We start from the raw sequence: 23,504 nt of genomic DNA, 5'->3' as shown, positions 1-23,504 counted from the left end.
TTAAAATATAATTTAGATATATGATTGAAATTTTCTTTATTATTCTTCTTCTTATTATTATTATTATTATAACTAGTTTCTCTCATTTATTTTCGTTCAATATTTTTAATTGTGCCCAGCAACTCATAATTCAGTAAAAAAACTAAAAATTATTTTTTTATAAATAAAACAGTGGATCACACAGACACCATGCAAGTAACTTGGTTAAAATTGAGCATACAAGTGGTAAAAGGATAAACAAACACAGTAATGTTAAATGCAGTAATAAAATGAAAAATAAAAGATCTAAAAAAAATAATAATAATAAAATCTTAAATAAAAATGCAAATACCTGAGGGAAGAATATATGTGGGAGTGAATTCATATCACCATTTCAGTAAAAGTTAAAGAAGGAAGCTAATTAATTCCTTGCAGAGATTATCTACTCGCACTGTTTATCTAAATCTATGAAATCTAAAAAATAATCAAAATCGGAGAAAATGTCCATATATTTTTATATACAGATCCAAATTTTTTTTTTTTTTTTTTGCACTATTTTTTCTTGCGCTTTCAGACAGTTTCGATGCCCATACTTCCTTGTCTCTAATACGCATGTCTGGATTATGTAAAATGAAAAATATCGGATTTGTTTCAATGAAATAATAAATACCAAAAATTTATTTTTTTCAGTAATCTTATTTTTCTCTGTCAACCATTACAATTAAATGTTTCTTTTTAAATATTGAAATAAATATTAGTGATAAAAAAAGATATTGTACAATACTTTTTTTCCTGTTTACGTAGCCTATAAATAATTTGTTCGAAATATAGTGTTAAATTGCATTTTATTTAGTTGTCCCTCTGGTGTCATAATTGTTCATTTAATGTTTATTTAAATTATTTGTTCCCCTGGTGTCGTCTTTGTTTTTGTATTCATTAATTTTTCACGAATGTAAATTCTCAAGTACTGTACTGTGATAAAAATAAATAAAGCAATATGGATACTAAAAAAAGTGAAAATATATTAAAATCATTAAACAACACAATTACTAAAATAATACAATTCATTTAAATATATTAAAATAGATAAAAACAATTCTATGAAATACGAAATAAGTCGAATGAATAAATTCATTAATGCAAAAGATTGACCAGAAATTTAAAAATTTTACATTTTAAAAATAAAAATTTCAATTTCAAATTTTAAATTTATTTATCCAAGTGGATGTTGTGTCATGTGTGTTATTTTAGCATTAGCATTCGTAGAGGCTTATGATGCAAGAAAGCAAGCTTATGCAGCATCAGCCAAAAAAAAAAAAAAAAAAAAACCGCTCCCATTTCACCTCTCCATTCGTTCGAAATACCTGTCCAGCTGAGCCTTAAATTTATTTGGGCTATCAACTTCCACAACAAGGGATGGAAGTCTGTTCCACCAACCAACTACCCGCTGGCTAAAAGCAAATTTCCGCACATCTATCCTACATCTGTCTTTCCTCAATTTGAATTTATGCCCCCTCAGGTGATTATTCTGAGCAAGAGGAAGAATCCCATCGGCATTGAGCATGCTCAAACCATTCAAGGCTTTATACACCGCTATCAGATCACCTCGCCGGTGCTTAGTCTCCACACAAGACACTGTAATTTGCAAAACTTAAGCCTTTCTTAGTAAGAGCAACCCTTTGTTCCATTCACTAATCTTGTTGCCCTTCTCTGTACTCGTTCCAGCACCTCTACATCCTTCTTGAAATGAGGCCTCCAGACCTGTACACAGTACTCAAGGTGTGGCCTGACCATTGCCTAATACAAGGTAATAATCACCTTCTTATCCCTGCTAGAAAAATTCCTGTACATCATTGAAAAGACACTATGAGCTACTCTTGCAGCTCGTCAGCACTGCTCAGAAAACTTCATATCTACCTGCACAATTACTCCCAGGTCAGTAGCGTAGCTACCCATTTTCGGGCTCGGAGGCAAAGAACATGTTCGGGCCCCCACTTAATTAATGAAAATTGCAAAAACAGGAGACAGCCAAAGACGCCGGGCCCCTAAAGACACCGGGCTCGGAGGCAATTGCCTTGCCTACCTGCATGGTAGCTACGCCACTGTCCCAGATCCTTTTCATTCTCTACCACTGTCAGTGTAGTACCACAGAGTTGATACGTTGCACAGGAGTTACTGTTTTCCATATGTACTACTTTACATTTGTCAATGTTAAACTTCATTTGCCATCTCTCAGCCCATCTGCTCAACCTTTCCAGATCCTGTTGCAGTAGCATACTGTCAGTAGTGTCCTTAACAACTCTGCCAACCTTTCTATCGTCTGCAAACTTATACATTAAGCTTGATATACTATCATCAATATCATTTATAAATACAGAAAACAATAACGGACCCAACACTGAACGACTCCACTAATAACATTAGTTCACGATGAGCAGTGTCAATTGATTACCACTCTGTCTTCTCCCCCTCAACCATCCTTTTATCCACAGCAGCAATTTGCCACCAATGCCACACTGCTCCAATTTGTGCAGCAGTTTTTCATGTGCAACAGTATCAAAAGCCTTTCTAAGATCCAAATATATAATATCAAAGTTATTCCCTGCATCCAGTTCTTTTGTGACTGCATCATAGTATCCAATCAAGTTGGTCAGGCAAGACTTTCCCTTAACAAAACCATGCTCTGTCCGAACTATGAAGTCTTGTCTAGGTGACCCTGCAGTGCTTCTTTAACCAGTGCCTCCATTAATTTTCTTGGAACAGAAGTTAAACTCACAGGTCTATAATTACTTGTGTCAGCCTTTGATTCTCCTTTGTGAATTGGGGTCACATTTGCACATCTCCAGTCTATGGGTACCATCCCTGAGTCCAAAGAAGCTCTCATAATTATGGCTAAGGGTTTGCTTACTTCCATTGCTGCCTCCTTCAATATAACTGGATAGATCTCATCCACCCAGGTGCCTTTTTAATGTTTATCATCAATAATTTCTCCTCCACTTTCCTCTCGGTTATTACAAAATCATCCAGCTCACTGCCAGTTTACTTCACCTCTGGCATTCCCCTTCCTGAACTTCTCGTGTGTGAATGTAGAGGCAAAATACTCGTTTAGTTTGTTAGCCACCTGAGCAAATTTATCAACAGTTGAACCATCAATATCCAGTGGACCAATCTGATTCATCCCTTTCCTTCTAGAGTTTACATAGGTAAAGAACTCTTTTCTGTTTTTCTTTGCATCCTTTGCCAAGGATTTCTCATAATCTGCCTTTGCCTGCCTAATATTGCATCGTGACTTGGTTACAGACTAGCTTACATCTAGCATACGCATCCATGTCACTCATTAATTTATATATATCCTAGGCATTTTTCTTCTCTGCCATGTCTCATTAGTTCATTTGACGTCCATTTAGGCATAAATGGATTTCAACTAACAATATTTCTTAGTTGGAATGAGTGGGCAGGAGCGGGAGTGCAGTAGCACACGCTCTTTGAGCAGACCGGGGTTCAAGCCCGACTGCTGAATACGGTCGATCTGCCAACCTGTACTGGACCAGCGTGGCAGATTATGGTCCATTTCCCTCAGCATGAATTGTTGAGGAGGCTTCCACCCTGCAGTGGGTTGATAATGGCTGCACTTTACCTTTATGTAAAGCCTAGTAGCTTCCAAGATAAATTCTTTGGATGTTTCCCATTTTGAATTTGCTGTTGGTAACATCAACAGTTGGTCCCACTGTATAGAATTTAAATACTGTCTCACACCATCATAGTCGCCTTTACAAAAAAGCAAAAACCCTTCCCTTTCTCCCTGATAGTAGTTGCCTGAGTAAATCCCACTTTAGCACACTGTGATCACTACCACCTAGTGGTTCCTTTATCTGCAGATTCTTAATGCATGAAGAATCACTACTGATAATCAGATCAAGAGTATTACTCCCTCTAGTTGCCTCCCCAACATGCTGATGTAGAAAATAATAATCCAATAAATCCACAAAAGCCTTGCTAGTGTGGGTGACCAACCCACAAATTCCAGTCAATATCTGGGAAATTAAAATCCCCCATTATAAGACTCTGATTTACTGGTCCACTATTTCTCTGTACAGTTTATGAAAAACTGACTCAACACTGCACTGTCCAGCAATGTCGACTGGCTTCACTTGCTTGGATTTTATGTTTCTTAACTAATAGCATAACCCCTTCTCCCTTCCTATCCTTTCTGTACACATTGTACTCCCCAAATTCCCGTTCTGCATTCCTTATATCTGTGTGACACCACGTCTCAGATATCCCAACAATATCTGCCTTTGATGTTTTGAGCAAAACCTCAAATTCATTTACAAAAAACTCCTAGCATTGATGTACACGCAAGTATAGATGCACCTGTTCCTGTTTTTAGCTACCCTAACACAACCCATGTGTTTACTTGTATCGCAGACTCCTAGGAGGCTCTGAAATACCCTGCATCTTGTTTCCAGGCTGCTGCTCATTCCAATAGAAGCAGTGCAAGAATCACTTTCACCTCTGCCAGTGGCTACTGTTAATCTATTAGTAATTGTATCCCCCCCCAAGCTAGCAGTTTTCCGACCCACCTAACACTGCCTCGATAGCATTAGCAAATATTCTTGCATCCTTCCTATTTAAGTGTATCCCATCCCTGTAGAAGTAGTCTCTCCCGTTAAAAAGGACCAGGCTGAAAAAATTCTACCCCTTGAGCCTTGCACAATCTTTCCAGAGCCGAATTGAACGACAAGGCTCTCATCATATGCTCCCTCCTATAGTGTCTGGGCAGAATTGCAGACACTTTCAAATTCAACCCTAATTCAAGGCTTTTTTTCAACAGTGACCTGTACTTGTTAAGTAATTCCGCCAGTCTCCTACTCTTAATATCATTAGTGTCAACATTTACATCATCCTTTGTGCCCTTAAAAGATGATATCTGCTCTACGTCATCAACCTTTGCCCCTGGCAGACATACCCTGGTCCTGTTCCACCTATCCTTTTTACATACCATGTTCCCCATTTCCCTGACAATAGAGTCACCAACCACTACTAGTTCCTGTGGAACCAGCGCATTCAGCCTTGGGTGTTGCATGATGATCAAGTGCAAGCTCTGGCATTGATGCGGGCAGCTGAGAGCTTGATGGGCTTGGTAGATCCTTCGATGCATTCACCCTGTCCTTCAAGCTCTCATATATGCCCATAGCAATGCTGAGTTGTTGCCTGATTTCCTTACACTGCTTACATCGCGCACGCGCGCACACACAAAGACATCCCCCTCGCAATATCATTATGGATTGGCATAGGGCATTACCTTTTGAAAAAAATGGGTCTGTATCAAAGAATTGCCACATGTTTTACAAATTGTTCAAAATGTTTTGATAGGCATCAGCGTCCCAGAACAACCTAAGCAGAGCTTCATTTTTGATTTTTCAAATTGCTTGTATTTTGTGTGTGGGCTACATTTGTCTGCTTACACTGCCTTGGCTCAAGGTAAAGCATTAAACACATAAGAGAACAAATTTAAATTAAAAGAGGGCAGTTACAGGATAATGTGAAAATTTACTTTTGGCCAGAGAATAATCGATTGTCAGAACAAAATTTTCATCTGAAGTGTTGTTTTTTTTTTTTTTTTTTTTTTTAAATGTATAAAGCTTGTTTCCTTATATTATTTGTCCCCATTAATACAGATTATTTCATAAATTGCAGATTTCACAAATTATCTCAAAATCAAGAAATATGAAACATCAGATAAATATTCTCCATTTTAATGAAAAATCATGATTGATTTATTACATGAAAATGTATTATTCTTAGATCTTACATATGCTTTTAAGAATCAAACAGAAAACACTTGTAAAAAACATTATTGCCAAAGTGATTTTCACAAACATTTTTTTTAAGAAATTCTGACATCACCAAGAATGCATTCATATCTTCTTTACATCCTGTTACAGTACAGTGCTACTCCCAAAATTGCACAAGTTTTCAAAGCTCATTCATTAATAAATAAAAAAAAACAAACAGATCCATACATTATTAGAAGAATGATTTTATTCATGCATTACAAAGAGATTAATTTTATCAATATTTTACCTTGTTATGTATATTTAAAGTGCTTTAGCATCATAATACCTTGCTATGCAAGTAGTTTTATGAGAATGTACAACAAAAAGGTACAAATGTTGCATACATAAAATACTCTTACTAGAAACTTACCTGGTATATCTGGTAAGTTTTTAGTAATGATATATATATATATAAGGGTATATTGATATATCTGGATAATACAGTATTAAATTACTGATATGACTTGTATTAGTTAACACATTTTAAAAAAAAAATTTTTTTATGATAATTCCAACCATTTAAAACCCAAAAGGCTACTGGAACATACAGTACTCTGATACTATATATGGTTGATAAAACAGACTATGCTTGTTGACACTGGACTTGAATTTCTGACCACTGTAATTTTAAGGAAATACATATGGAGGATTTGTTCCAAAGAACAGAAGTATGAGGGATAAAAGAAAATGAAAAGTTAGTTTGGCAAGTTTGGAATCAAACTTTAAACAGATGTTAGCTAGCTGATGCATGTGCTTGGACTGGGTTGGAAAAAATAGGTTAGATGCTAATGTATTTAGAAGGACGGTGCCCAAAAATATCTGTAGAAAAGGCATGAAGAAGAAAATGAGCATTAGTGTGATAGAAAGGAATCATTAACCTGACTGCTTGCTAATGGATAAAGTCTAGGAATTTTAGAGGTTCTGGAAATACCATCCCAGATGTTGGAACAATATTCCAACATCTGGGATTTTGGACTATTCATAAAATTATAAATGGAGACAACTGACTTTTGGCAACTGTAGTTAAAAAAAAATATATATAATAAAATAAAATAAATAAATCAAACAATGATGTTTTTAAAAATACCAAAGCAAAAAAAAAAAAAAACTGCTCAAGCAACAAGTATTTCTACTCTTTAAGCTTATCTTCAAAAGGTATTTTTTTATTTTATTATTTTTTTTTTATCGTATAATGTGAACAATACACGAAGGAACCAGTGTTTTCCCTGCTTCCTTCATGTATCGTGGCCGTGAGATCCAACCAGTTAGTACGGCACCATCTTAATATCCAAGCAGAGGCGGGATTTGAACCCATGACCTTTGGGTTACCAGGCAGGCACTTTACCCACCCAGCTAGCTCAAAAGGTGTTAAAGGGATCAAAGAAAGGGTAAACCAGAGCTGATTTTTAAAGGATGCTGGTCTAAAATGCTATTTCTAAATAGTTGAGGACTCATTATTAAGGTAAGTACTACTTAAAAATATATATCTCCTCCTCTGGTGGAGAAAAAAAAATACCTTAATTACTGTACAGTATTTTGAGGGTTCTCTTATTTTCTTGTAATCGTTACGAAATGATTTTATAAAAAAAAAAATCTTGAAAAAGAAGATTTACACTTTCATTGGAGGATATTAAATATGTTTGAGTATGTAAATGGTAGGAAATAAAAATTAGTTTATAAATGACTGCAAAATAATTTTGATTAATAACTAACAATGCATCCACCAATACTCCCCCCCCACCACCCTTAAGGATTCTTTCATAAGACCTGTAAGCTAATTTCATATCTACCAACTTTAAGGAATCAGAATTTGCAAAAACTTAATACCAGTGCACTCCACCTTGCTTCTGGAATGCACCAAAACAATGCTTACTTTAAATTAATAATAGTAATTAATGAATGTTGTACAACTTAGTAAATTATGTCTGAATAGGGAATGAAGGAAATGATATTTTAAAGTTATTTGCATCATTTGTATGCTCTAAAAGCTCAAATGCAGTACTGGTTTCCAGGACTTTTTTTTTTTTTGTATAGAGAGAAAAAAAAAGTTGTATAGTATTAAAAGCATTAACACACAAATTTATTATCCTGAGAGAAAACACTGTAAAGTAAAATCAAACTTTGCATCGTTTTTGTTACATCTCATATTGTGAATGCCATCACAATGAGTTGCCATGGTATTGCACTACTTCGAATAAGCAATGTTTCACTAGGAGAAGACTAACGTTACTTATTCTTGGGGGATATCACCACCCAGACGGCACCGTTTCAAAGCTTGTTGGCCTCTCATCAGCGGGCAGATGGGTACACCGGTGATACCAGCTACCCCAAAACAAATAAAAGCTAAATATGACATTTTGAATATCCCTGGGAGAATATAAAAAAAAAAATGATGGGGGGAAAAAGATATTCTATAGATCTATGGGCCATCTGATGTATTTCAAAATTTTCATGCTAACACTTGTCAGCTGACAGCTATGCAAAAACAAAGTTCTGCCATATCTATCAGAGCTCTGAGGAATGCTGAAAGAACTTGGTTAAAAAAAATTACTCTTACCTGATTTAGTACCATATGTATAAAAAACAGGAAAATTTTAATTTTTCTTAAATCATCAGTTGACAATGACAAGCCAATAATATTCAAAACAGATTTAAAAAAAACAAAAAAAACAAAAAACTTAATGCAAAGCATCACTTTAGTTTGTAGTTTACCACTGAAGTAGATAAAATGGCATTGTTTTTGTTACAATCTCATATTGTGAATGCCTTCACAATGAGTTGCCATGGTATTGCACTATCTCGAATAAACAATGTTTGTTTGTTATTTGGCGTTATAGGTACCCCGGTGATACGAGTGACAACCCAGTTATGAAGTATACCACTATAATATGAGAGATACCAGATGGTGTGCAATAGTGAAGCCTAAAAAGGGATTTAGGGCTGAAAGCCTCAGACTATGGGAAGTTTACTAGACGAGCTAGTGCAAAGCATGTGAAATGGCATCATTTTTGTTACATATCATATTGTTAATGCCTTCACAATGCCGTGATATTGTTTCTTATATATTATATTTACTAGATGAACTAGTTATATATTTAATTAAACGGAATATTTTCATTTAGTTAAAATATATAATAACATGCTTTGTTATTTTATTTAGTTAAAATAATACAGAATATACGGTAATTTAAATACCTTTTTTATTTCAAAGGAAATAAACCCATAGTGAATGATAATGAACAAAGGCAGAATGGGTCAAAAATTCTTACCTGAGAAAACCTGTGGTGGCCTCATACTAGTGTTTATGGCCAAAATCACACCGGCCTCCAGCCCACCAGGGTTTCCCCGGTAAGTCTTATGGTCAGTCTGCCCCTGATAATGAATACAGAATTAAAATATGGAACCATTTGCATTTTGACTGATTGATAGACAAATTGAAATAAAGAGGTGGGAAACCACTTATGTATGACGCAACCAATATGCAAACCTCGTAAGTAAAGCTACTGATAACCAGTAAATTAAGGATTTTTTTCTCCTCCAAATTTAAATTTTCACAATGTTCACAAAAACTAGAGGCAGAGGCAATAAGAGGCAATCAGAAAGAGATTCATAAGCTTGAAAAGGAAACATCAGCTGAGAAACAAATATATATAAATAAACAGATATAAAGAGACAGATTAATTTATTTGACAGGGGGGGTGGAAGGAGATAATGAAACAATGTTTGGAAGAGCCAAATAACAAATTATTTAAAAATCAGTATTTTAATCAAATTATCCAGTATGGAAAAATATCTATTTTGACCTATTATTTAAATTAAATATGATTAATGGCTTACATAAACACTTGAACCTTGATTAAATGGTTTTTGCTTAACAATGCCAAGAAATTGCAACAATGTTTCAATTTACACAGTGCAATATTCAGTTTAATACATTTTATTTTTCAGTTTCTCTTTCTCTGTATAACTTACTTGTTGGTTTCGTTTTACCTTGCATAGCAACACCTTTTTTATATAATGTAAAAATACTGAATACAACATAATAGAAGGTAACTTAGGTAACTCTATATCCTTATTATTTTTCTGGAAATTATTTTTTATTCACTATTTTTTTCCCTCAAATATCAACAGAATCCTTAAATTTGTTAATGTGATGTTATGAAACTTTTACAAAAGATGTAGAATATTAGAAAAAAAAAAAGTCCTAAGACCAATAGTTTGCTAAAATTCCATTGTGTTAGCAAATGTCATTACTATATATGATTTTCCTTGCTCCCCACTTTTTCAATTCAATTCAATGGTGAATGGCAGTACAAAATTCTGCATACTGGCACTGATTTTAATTTATAAAAATACTGAATGAATATATTTTTATTTATAATAACATACTGAAATTAATTTTTTTAAGATAAAAATATTTGTACTATTTTCTATAAACTTAGTCTCAATTTACATGTGACATGCGATTACTTACTTGTTACATGTGATTTTGATTTACTCTTTTTGTGTAAATATTGGTGAAAGGTCAACAAAAAAAAAAATTTATATTTCATTATTAATTTTTTATATAAAAATCCCAAACATGAAAGGCAATAGAACCTATAGTAATTAGTCCTGTGCATGGGTTGGAGATTGAGATGAAAGAAAATACTTGAATTTCTGTAGGTTTTAATTTTCATGAAATATGCGCAAAGGGAGGCGTTTCCAAAAAATTGAAGTCAAAGGAATAAATGAGAAAGAAGAAAATTTGGTTCTATGAGTTTGAAGTTGGACAGTAAAAGGATGCTGATTGGTTGTGACTTGTAGCCTAAACAGTACCATAAATCTGGAGTCATATATATATCATTTATCAACAACATAATCCAAATCTAATATACACAGCAGATGTACAGGTCACTATGATAGTACAATGCAGTCACTCTGGAGTGACTTATTATCTTTTAAATTTCTAACAAATATAATTACCAAAACAATTCCTGGAGATAATTTTCACATTGAAATCTAAACTTTTCTTCAGATTTTTCTATGTTGTTTACAAAAATAAACTACTCAGGTTGTTACTGGTCTAACTGTTTCACCTTCAAATTTTTATTCAACTTTATTAATAAAAATCTAGTTTGCTCATATTTAAAAGGAATGTTAAAGCACCACAGTTATAACAGAAATAATCAGAATATTAGTAATACAATCCTAGAATTACTGATCCCCAGCTGCAGAGCCTCTTTTTAATTTTTAATAATATAACCCCAGAGTAATGTATCAACTGTGTAGTACTACACTGACAATGGCAGAGAATGAAAAGGACCTGGGGGTAATTGTGCAGGCAGATATGAAGTTTTATGAGCAGTGCAGACGGTCTGCAAGAGTAGTTCATGGTGTCTTGTCAATGATATACAGGAATTTTTCTAGCAGTGATAAGGAGGTGATTATCCCCTTGTATAAGGCAATGGTCAGGCCACACCTTGAGTACTGTATACAGATCTGAAGGTCTCATTTCAAGCAGGATGTAGAGCTGCTGGAACGAGTGCAGAGAAGGGCAACAAGATTAGTGAATGGAACAAAGGGATGCTCTTACGAAGAAAGGCTTAAGTTTTGCAAATTACAGTGTCTGGAGACTAGGCACCTATGAGGTGATCTGATTGAGGTGTATAAAGCCTTGAATGGTTTGAGCATGCTCAATACTTATAGGATTCTTCCTCTTGCTCAGAATAATCGCCTGAGAAGGCATAAATTCAAATTGAGAAAAGACAGTTGTAGGATAGATGTGCGGAAGTTTGCCTTTAACCAGCGGGTGGTTGATTGCTGGAACAAACTTCCATCTGTCTTTGTAGAAGTTGATAGCTTATATAGATTCAAGGCAGAACTAGACAAACATTTGGAGCGAGTGGATGGGTGAAATGATTATTTTTTTTTTCTGGTTGATGCTATATAAGCTTGCTTTCTTGCATCACGTGCCTATGCTAATGCTAATTCACATAAAAAGATACACCTCTTAAAAATTGCTTCATAAATGAAATCACAAATCTACTAGAAACTGAAATGTAATCTAAGTTGCATATCTAATTTTCCCCATATAAACAGTCCTCATATGCAATACTGCTACTGCTTCCTTTTCATGTAATGTGCAAGTTTCTAGGTGTAGGATAGTTAGGATGTGTATGTGATAATTCAAGTCATCCCATTTATGTGTAAGAATACAATATGTTACTTGTACTTGTGGGGGGGGGAGAGCAATTATATACCATTATGAACATATGAGAATTATTTGACGAATTTACATGTCATTAAAATAAGTCTACAGAAACTTGTTATATGTCAATGATATACAGGAATTTTTCTAGCAGGGATAAGGAGATGATTATCCCCTTGTATGAGGCAATGGTCAGGAGGCCTCATTTTAGGAGTTCTGAAAATTGCAATGTCTAGAGACTAGGCATCTGCAAGGTGATCTGATTGAGGTGTATAAGGCCTTGAATGGTTTCAGCAAGCTCAATGCTGATGGGATTCTTCCTCTTGCTCAGATTAGTCACCTGAGGGGACAAATTCAAATTGAGGAAAGACAGTTGCAGAACAGATTTGCAGAAATTTGCCTTTAGCCAGTGGATGGTTGTGCTGGAACAAACTTCCATCTGTTGCTGTAAAAGTTGACAGCTTAAATAAATTCAAGGCAAAACTAGAAAAACATTTGGAGTTAGTGAACAGATGAAATGGGAAGGGATTGTTTTTTGGCTGATGCTTTATAAAGCATACTGTCTTGCATCATATGCCTCTACTAATGTGATTATTTCTAAAACAATTATAGCAAATAATTTCAGTACAATTTACAATATTCTGATAGGGATTAATCTTACAATCCAAAGTAAAAAATGCTCTGTGTGTGTGTGTGCACCATGTTCACATACACATTAATTTATACAGTAAAATTCCATCACACAACTGCTGTTTCAATGAAAATTTTGCTATAACAAAAATATTTCCAAGTCCTGGGAGACTTCCTTTATTTGAATGACATAGCTGATAAAAAAAATTCAGCGCAAGTTTATGAAGAAAACTATATGTGTGAAAAGTGCAGGAATGAATAAATGCCAGTTTAGTTTTGATAGCGATGTATGAAACTTATTTACCTATAATACTCTTGAGTAGACATTGTAAATACAGCTAAGGAAGGAATAAGGAATGTCATGAGCATTTTCGTTAAAAGAAAAAGAAAATGGAAACTTTGAAAGATGTGGAAAAAGAATTCTGTATTCAAATTATTTGAAATGAAAGCACTTCACCTGTGTAGAATCTAGAATATATTTATTACTAAGTTTAAAAATCATACATTTCTTGGATTTTCTCTTTTGCTTGTAATCCTTTGGAATTTGTGATAGTGCAACTGCAGGATAACAATAATTGAAAGATTATAATGCCTGCAGGATATTATAATCTGCAGATTATAATAAATAAAGAAGGTGAAAGAGAAAACATCCACAAAACATGATTATTAGACTATTACTAAAAACAGATTATAAACCCTACACAGGTGAAATGTCTTCATTTAAAATAATCCTATAAATAACTGGTGCAACATGTCAATATTATATATTGCAACAAGGTAACTAAAGCTAAGATGTTTCAGTATACTATGTGGCAGACTTGCCTATTTTCTGTATGAAAAATTATACAATTCTCACCCAAGCCTTGGTGTGCTTAACTTGGACATAATAAAAATGTTGAAGAAAGTTCTAGATGAGTTGAACTTAGACCTTTTCTACACAGTGTATAAAGGTAAGGACTGTAACCACTGTGCACCTACATTTTTCACATTCCAGAATGATTATGCTGAAATCCAGTGCCACCTCCCACTGCAGCACAGGGAATGAGGGGGAGAAATAAAAAGGCACATATCAGTGGCATGACATACAGATGACACAGCATTTTCTTTTCTTTATTATTATTTTTTTTGTTTTTATATCCAGAGGGGGGGGGGGAAACACTACTGACATTGAAAAAAATATACGAAAAAGGAGACATTTTCCATTGCAGACAAGGAGTCTGCAATGGAAAATGCCTAATCTATTATACATTAACAAAACTGTTCTTGAATAGATGATACTTCATGAAATTGTCCTCAAGTTTTGTTTTGCATTTACAATGATAAATCATATATCATTAGAAAAGTATCAACCTGGAATCAAGTTTATGACATTAACTGGAATTTAATGAAATTTTTAAATATGAAATTAATTTAAAAAGTTTCAAAAATGATTAATTGACATTTTAAATCAGGATGCTATACAAACAGTGATAATAGTTAAACTAGTGGCATAATCAATAAAGGATTCCATTAGGCCTGACGTAGCCCAGTGGTCAGGAGCAAGAGTGCATAGCACTTGAGTGGACCGGGGTTCAAGCCCGTGACTACTAAATACGATAAATATTTGTATTGACGATTTATTGTAAACTCTACTGACTTGGTTGTCGTGCCGGAGTATAAACAGAAAATTTATTTATTTATTCCTTCGGCATATGTGATTAAATCCAGATAAAAGAGAGTTTTTCTCCTTTACTTTTTTCTTTTCAACTATTCCAGAAAAATTGAAAAATGTGATATAAATAAAAAAGATCACCATGAAGGGGATGTTTTCCAATTAAATAAACAAACTACCACAGAATGTTAAACTGGAACCTTATTTTTGACCTTTATAACCAACCACCACAGCATTCTGTGAACCACTTGAATCATAAATATCACAGACAAGTTGATCACAGGATCCATACCTCTAGATAAAGTAAAATGACTACTCTGCGTAACTGTAAGAGTATACTGTATTAAATCTGTAATAGTACTAACTCAACATTTATAACATTCATTTTCAAAAATCTTTGAATACAATAGACTTTTCAGAAATTACAAGGCAGTACTTTCTTGCCTATTAAATCAACTTAACAGGCAAGATTTAATTCTTTGTTTCTGCATTCTGAACTAAGTCCAAGCTCTGTTCTGAGGTAATAAAATGAGAAATACATAATGCAGGGTAATGTTATTTTTCTCAAACTAAAATTTAATGTCTTAATATGTGAAAACTGGCAATATGTTATATCTACTGTACCTTTTCCTGAATGTGATTTTTAAAAATTTTATACATTGCTTATAAATAAATTATTTTCCAAATGATACTCTCAATACAAATACAGTATTTACTTTTAATAAATATTTTGCCATTTTATTTATCTTTATTTTTTATTAAATTATTTTTTTCTTGATCAATATTTAAGTAAAATTAAGTGAAGATTACTACTTCTGTATGTTATAAAAGTGTATCAGAACTTATCTGAACAAATAATAGTTCTTTTAAAATAATTCTGAATGACATTCCCTGTAAGAAAATTTTGTACAAAAAAAAGTGATGAGTAATTCATTCTTCTAAGAAGTTTGTTATAAAAGGATTTTACTGTATAATTCAAATATCTTGCTCCCTTCCCACCTCCAAAATAGAATACACTGCAAGAGTACAGTGGAGTTTTGAAAACCTAGAGGCTTATAATCTATTACAACAATAAGAATTTCTGAAAGTAGTTGCACAGTAACATCACTTCATAAATGACTGAATCTAGTTGGATTTTTTATCCTGAAAAACAGGAAACAGAATATGCACAACCAACTAGGGAACACACAATTTACAGTGCTAAATATTAATGCCCACATTGCCTCAGTTGCTTCAATAGTTATTTTAGAACAACTTAACCCAACTAAGTCTACTTTTGTTACATAAGCTTTGGTAAAGCTTTAGCATAAAAACACGTTTCAATAATTTTTTTGGATTTAACAGGTTATTCTGAAACTAGTGATTATAGTTTAAATTTCTTATTGTAATCAGAAATATTGAAATTAACAATATACAGGCACTCCCCAGCTTACGTAAATTCGACTTTACGTAAGTTTTTGCCAGCCAGTGCAAATTATAAAAAAAAAAAAAACCGTATTTTGCATCCTGCAGGAATAAATGGAGGTATTGTGAAAATATCGTAATGTGAACCCAATAACACATTATTATTATTATTTTTTTTTGGTAATTTGTTCCAAGACCTTGGAAGTTGAAATTTCACATAACCTGCCTGGCTATGTGGTCCAGCTGGTAAATGCACTACACTTTCATCATTATCATATGTTCCATTATAGGAATCAATTTTAAACACTTCTGTGATATTTTTCCAAAGCACATTTCTGGAGGTCACGACCATAAAACAATAAAAAAAATTTGCACTTTCCAGTTGATTGGGCATTTCTGTTAGTGCAATATAATATAAATGGGTAGTAAACTCAATCTTATTGCATTTGCGATAATACCGATAATTGCAATTGTGTGGGTGAAACACTATTATGGTGAATAGTGTTCCCCTTCACTGAAATCTTCAATCATATAAAAAACAAATTTTCAGAAACTTCTCTTCATTCCTATTTATGTATTACAATGATAAAGGGAAAGTGACCAATGGAAAGGGCAAGTGGTGGCAGTGTTGTAAACAAAACAAAATTGATTTAGAAATGAAGATGATTAAAAAGTATGAAGCAGGACAAAGTTTGTCATCTTTTGCACAGGAATTAGGTCTCGCTGCTTCAACAGTGAATACTATTTTAAAGGACAGTGCATGTATAAAAGAACATGATAAAGGATCAATGCATTTAAAATCAACAGTGATCACAAAACAGTGTTCAGGTGCTATATCAAAGATGGAAAAGCTATTAATAATATGGATAGAAAATCAGATTCAGAAGTGATTGCCTCTGAATCTAACAGCCATTCAAGCAAAGCAAGTATTTATGAAGATATTAGGGAAAAGTACAACGAACCCCAAGCCAAGTTCGTGACAAGTAACTGGTGATTTAATAGGTTCAAGCATTACACTAGTTTCCGCAACATTAAAGTAAAATTTTTGTAATTGCAAACTTTTGTAATTTTGTACACTTTTTTTTAATTTTATTACGAATGAGATAAAAAAAAAATTTGATAAATAATTTTATTTACATGTTTGTCTAACATTTCTTTTTTGCTTCAATCAAATTCAGCATGCATAATTATGAGTGCTGCATAAGCATTTAAGTAAATTCCAACTTACGTAAAATTAGACTTACGTAAAGTTCCGTGAAACGCAACCCTTATGTAAGTCGGAGAGTGGCTGTATAATTAATATTGAAATATTTTTACAATTTAAAATAGGACACCATACCTATCAACAGATATATTTTTCTTTTAAGCTTTTACAGATTATACATGAAAATATTAAAAAATGAAAAAACACCAGAAACAATTTAAACAATTAAGAGCAAAAACAACAGAAACAATCTATAACGGAACACTATTAAAATAAATTCATTAGATGTTTTAAACAATTGATCAAAAAATATATAAAATAAATAAGAATTACTGTTGTGTTCCTACAAAATACCATATAAAGAAATACAACATCAGTGAGAAAAACGAAAGAATGAAATGGAATGAAACTGTCATTAAAAAAAACAAAAAAAAAAAAAACAATATTGCCTATGCCTTACATATGTAATTAAATAACAGGAGGACTATTCAGGTATTTATGATTTTGTGGTATTGCTATGAATTTATTAATTTACAGAATAATATTCATATGGGTTATACATATTAATAATTGCCTGTAATATTTTCAAGTACTTATGAAGCTTTCCTCCATTGATGCAATTTTCTTATTGCTGTTGATTAAGCATTTCTCCCATAATATATTTCCACATCTGTACCTTGAAAAATTTATTTAAAACAATGAACCAGCCAGTTTAACATAACTAGCAAACTGTTTCAATAACAAGCACTGTAAACCAACGTTCATCACTGTAATGCTTTCATCTTTTGCATGAAAAGAAACAGATTCTTAGGTTTCTTCTTATATATTCATGTTCATTATAGTAATATAGCAAGATGGCTACAATATAAAACAGCGAACAAGGTCTCTCTCTCTCTCTCTCTCTCACACACAGAGAAATACTAAGAAATTTTTTTGGAATGTGAATATGAATATTTTATGATGTTCCCTTGGCACTTAAACTTTTGATCAAAATAATAAGTAAATACATATCAGTTACAAGAAACTACCAGAATATTTAAATGAATTATAGACAATGCCTTAAATAACTTGTAAAAATATGTTCTGTGCACCCCAACATATTTGGTGAGAGATGATCACCTAGTTTGGATGTTTCTGTCTAATCTGAGGTTCTTTGATACAAATGAAGCAGCCGAAAAGTGTATCAATATATCTAAGTATTGCACAAGAAGTTTTCAGAAATAAAAACATCGCAATAGTAGGATATTATTTAGATAGTGTTATTCTAGTACCTTCTAAAAAACGTTAATCTAATAAGAAAAAAAAAAGATTAAATGACTCGTAATGATTTTTATAGTTTACAAATAAATAAATAGTACACTATAAATCATTCGCCAGATCAGTTTCCTTCTTATTAATAATAATAAAGAATACAATCAAATTTTAACATTTATACAGCTGATAATATATTCCTATACATTATAATCTATATGTTATATACAAAACATTACAAATTGCTTCCATTTCATTTTTTTTTTTGGCTAAAAATATATCAGTTACTAATTGGTCCCTCAAATCATATACTCACTTCATGTGTAAAAATCTACCATTCTGTTTTGAGTATATCAAAATCAGTATACAATTCAAAATTTCTGTTAAGACCCATGAATAATTCTGTTTTTAAATACTGTTTAAATTTGTAAGCATTAAACTAACAAAATAATACACAAAATGACTGAACAGAGAAGAAAATTTATATAACCATATTCTTCCTGAATTATTGCTTTACATAATCTTCAGATCATTTTATACATTTATAGTATAAAATTGTACATTTGTACAAGATACAAATTATAAATATTTCAGTACTATAACAGTAAAGATATATACCAAATGAGGAGAAAAAACAAACTCTTTCTCCCCTATAATGCTTTACATTATATATAAATACCATAATACAAAAATATATAGAAATATGGGAGAATTTCACAAAGAGAAGGGTAAAGATTATTTTGAAAAAATAAATATCTTAATTACAACATAAAAAAATACAATATCATTATTATACATGTTCAACATGGAATTTTCAAGAACTTGAAATTTATCAGTAACTGCAGCCAACTAATATTTGTGAAGCCATAACCTATTTTTATATGATAGCAAGTAATGAAATGCATCTTGCAAATATTTCACTTCACTATTTTTGTCCAGAGTTATAAAATTTAAGTGCAAATTTTTAATACAGTTGGCAACTGCCAGTGTTAAAATAGGATGCAGCAAGCCAAACTTTACCACCAGTTTTACTGCTTCACAAATGAGATGTACAGCAGAATTCTGTTAAACATCGATTATTTACCTGCTATTATTAATCTCCTTTCAATTAAAAATACTATGAAACCCAAAAAAGGTTTTAGTACTTTTTATTTAGCATTGCCAATAATTATCCTATATATAATATAAATGTACAGTCAGTCCTCGTATAGCATGATAGTTGTGTTCCTAGAAACCCTCGTGCAATGCAAAATCGTGCAATATAAACAACAGGCCCTATGGGAAAAATAGGGTTAGGTGCCGACCACCCAAGATTGAACACACATTTTTAACCTAAACATTACCAAATACAATTAATTATTGTAATAAAATACTTACGTATTTTATTACGACTATTACGTAATAAAATGTTGCTAATGCTTTTGCTTCTATCGTAAGCAAACTTGTTTTTTGTTTGATTTTCTATCCAAACAGATGACAGCTGTTCCATCTCTTCCAATTCTTTGTCTTAATCTAATGGAATTTAATTACACTTTGAGTTGTTCCTGCTATCAAAGTTGTTTTTATTTTCTCTGCATTCTTTCTAATTTTCGGAGTTGCCTCATTTAGGTCTGTAGCACGTGCAATATCTTTCATTTCGCTCAAAGTGTTTCACAATTTCATATTTTTTCTCTATCGACAGAGGCGGACTGGCCATAAGCCTTACTTACCGGGGAAACCCCGGTGGGCCAGAGGTCGGTGTGATTTTGGCCATAAACCATAGGATGAGGCCACTACAAATTTTCCCAGGTAAGAATTTTTGACCCAGTCCGCCTGTTTATCGATATTGCTTTTCTTTTTCTCTCTGAATCTGCAGTGTCTTCCTTTTCACACCAGGATGCTTCCTTTTCACGCCTTTTAAGTATTTTACTCATTTTTAGGGAATAAAGCACAATTACAAAACGTGGAGGCATGCTTGATACACATAAACAGAAGCTGCACGCGTGTAGCAACTGAATAAACAACACCGTAAAGGCAGAGATATACTATTAACACCTCACATTTTACTAAAGCACATTTCTGGGGGTTACTACCATAAAACAATAAAAACAATTTCCAGTTGCGTTCCTGCTGTTGTTTGGTTTTTAGGAGCATTAGCAACTAAGGCCATATTGCTCCGGGATGTGCGGTGGTCATTCCCTGACCTTTCCGCATCATCCGTATTTGGTGGTGACGGGCTCGAACCCCGGTCTAATCAAGAAGCGTGTGCTATGCACTGTTGCTCCTTCCCACCTGGCTACGGAGGCGCCGCGTTCCTGCTAGTGGAATCTGTTATAAACTGGTAGTAAACTCGATCTAATTGCATTTGCGATAATACCGATAGCTGGAATTGTGTGGGTTTTTACGTTATTATGGTGAAATGTGTTTCCCCTTCACTGATATAAAAAACATAAATACATTTTCAGAATCTTCTCTTCATTCCTATCGTGTTGCGTTCAGTTGGGGTGATTCCGCGTTCGACTGCCATTTCTTGTAAACACAAAGGCGAATCGTGCATAAGCGAATTCGGTTTGTGTTATATGAGACATCGTTCCCCTATTTATAAATCGTGTATGATCGAATTTGTGTAATGTAAACATGTGTTATACGAGGACTGACTGTATACTTGTTTTTCATGTTATTTGAATAAAATCTTAAAGATATTTCTTTACTTTAAATACATGTCACTTAGTAAATCAGTATCAAATATTCCAAATATGAAAAAAAAAAAAAAAAAACCCTTAAAGGATTTTTCGTTATGAATTGTTAATAAAGAATATTTTAAAATACAGTGCACTTTGTGAAGCATATTTTCTATGTATATAAAAAAAATAAAACTATGTGTGTATACTTTACACAGGAAAACAGCATATTAATGAAAATAAAAGTATAAGCACACTGGTGGAAATATGTCATACTTTACTGTACAGGAACAGAACACTGGAAATTTTTGCATTACCTGTTCTCAGAGACTTCATTAAAAATAAATATATACAAAAGAATGTAAAGATTATCTGTTATAAACTCTCTCCTCTCTATGATGAAATTTCCAAGAAGTCTAAAGGCAGACTAGATGTGATTATATAAACCAATAAATCCTCTATCCCAGCACAAGCCAAACTGTCTTACATCCTTATAAAGGCATTAAAATTTATATCATTTTTCCTCCAGCTTCCTGAAAACAAGATAAGAGTTACTGACAATGACAAACTAATAATTTACATCTTTAATCAAAGCTTAAATATTTAACACAAATATAAATACAGTATAGGATTAAATGATGTAATTGATTTGTGGAACGTTTATTACTGGTTAAATGAAGATCTAATATACTCTTCTGAAATTTTTCATTGAATGTTTATTTGTAAAATAAACAGAGAAGTTTACCTTAATATAATACGTAGAACACTTCCATATGATACTCTCCAGCAATTTAAACGAAAAAAAATCGAAAATCTTACATTACAGTAAAAAACAATTAAAAATCAATCTAATGCAATTAAAAATTAAATAAATCAATTAAAAGAAATGTAACAAAAAAAATTGCAAAACGATTCTCCTTCCTGAAGCTGATAACGCTTTGACTGTATGTCGTGATCACATATCTATCGTAAACCTACAAACACCGGCATGCTTCTACATTATAACAGTTATCACCCGTTCTCCTACAAGAGATCCATTATCTTTAATAAATTTCTAAATTCCTATAAATATTCAACAGAATCTGCTTTGGGATCAGAAATACAAATATTAACCAGCAGATTCCTAAACAGGGGTTATCCCCTTGCTACAATAAACCAAATTAGGGTACAAGCTAAGGATAGGATACAAAATACTACATCAACCAACAATCGTAACACTAAAAAATACTTTATTTCTGTCCCATATGTTGAACAGTGGCACAAACAGATTCTTTAAAGATACCGAATTTAAAATTGTGGCCAGGACAATACGGAAAGTACATACTATACTGAAAAATCGCTCAGTCCTTTCCTCATTCACAACACAAATAAATGACCTGGTATACAACATTTCTTGCGGAGATTGCAACTCACTGTACCAAGATTCCACGTGTTAATCAACACGCAGCCTCAGTTCGTGCTTCTCATTCAGCAGCATCAGACTTAGCCTTTCATGCCGTTAATGAAAAACATCATTTTTTATTTAACAAGGCCAAAATATTTAGTGTCCAATGTAATTATACCAGACTATTAATTGCAGAAACTGTCAAAATTAAATTACACGAAAATTCTGTTAATGTTCACCGGCCATTTCTAATCACTGATTCGCATGCGCGAAGACAAATAATCCCTATTTAAGTTTCATGCTTACCTGTATTCGGTAATTTTCATTCCTGTGATCACGACACATGGTCAAAAAGTGTTGTTAGCTTCAGGAAGGAAAATTGTTTTGCAATTTTTTTGTTAAATTTCTTTTAATTAATTTGTTTAATTGCGTTAGATTGATTTTTAATTGTGTTCAATTGATTTTTAATTATTTTTTACTGTAATGTAAGATTTTCGATTTTTCATTTTAATTGCTGGAGAGTATCATACGGAAGTGTTCTACATATTATATTGAAGTAAACTTCTCTTATTATTTTACAAATATTGATATCAATGTAGAATGTACTGAGCATTACAGCTCTGGTTCATACTATTGAATGTTTATAAATATTTAACTTTCTATGCATAATAACTAACACATCTCTGATGTCAGCTTCATAATATTCAGTCAAGATTATTAAAATAATATCAAAAGTTAAATAATGCAATGTTTTTCAAAAAAAAGAAAAATACATTTAAGAATAATTATTGATAAATGGAAGCTGATGCCACTTAATTGTCATAAATACTTACAGTGGAAGGTTTTATTCCAGGTGTGTCATCTGTGCTTTTATTCTGATGTAAATGCTGAAGGATGTCATCTTTCAACTATATATAAAAATTAAATTGCACAATTAGAGGTTTTTTTTTTTTTTTTTTTTAAGAAATTTGCAATTATTAATGCTGCTCATTTAGAGATTAAAATTTCAATCTAAATTTAATAAAAATATTATGCTTACAACAAAAGAAGTACAAAATTAATTGCTGCTCATTAATATACTAAGGTTAAAACATAACGATGGGACATTATGGTATAGTTATTATTATTATGATATCATAGGCATGCTTAGTTTTCTAACTGGATGAGTGGTTTAAAATTTACATTAAAATATATAAAGTTCTCTTAATAATAACAGTTCTTAAGAAATCTGTGGAACATTTTCTGTACTTCTTCCACAGCCATACAAGAGAATCTTGTATGCCTGCAGAAGTACAAGTTGGGTAAACACTG

At 32.6% G+C, this 23,504-nt stretch overlaps 1 protein-coding gene across 1 annotated transcript in view; it reads right to left on the bottom strand.

Annotated features, from left to right (window-relative positions):
- Positions 1–21,299: 21,299 nt before the first annotated feature.
- LOC150075826 (uncharacterized) overlaps positions 21,300–23,504 on the bottom strand; it is a 49,351-nt gene continuing 47,146 nt past the window's right edge. Inside the window, exons 7-8 of the mRNA XM_090387676.1 lie at positions 23,027–23,101; positions 21,300–21,338 (exon numbers count right to left, since the gene is read on the bottom strand). Coding sequence (XP_090243802.1) covers positions 21,324–21,338; positions 23,027–23,101 — 90 coding nt within the window. The 3' untranslated portion in view covers positions 21,300–21,323. The remainder of the gene's footprint in view (positions 21,339–23,026; positions 23,102–23,504) is intronic.

Source organism: Mastigoproctus giganteus, chromosome 13, assembly GCF_048544385.1.
Source record: "Mastigoproctus giganteus isolate SK-2022 chromosome 13, ASM4854438v1, whole genome shotgun sequence".
Taxonomy (NCBI): domain Eukaryota; kingdom Metazoa; phylum Arthropoda; class Arachnida; order Uropygi; family Thelyphonidae; genus Mastigoproctus; species Mastigoproctus giganteus.
Note: the sequence above shows the minus strand (reverse complement) of the source record. Positions and strands in the feature narration are given on the sequence as shown.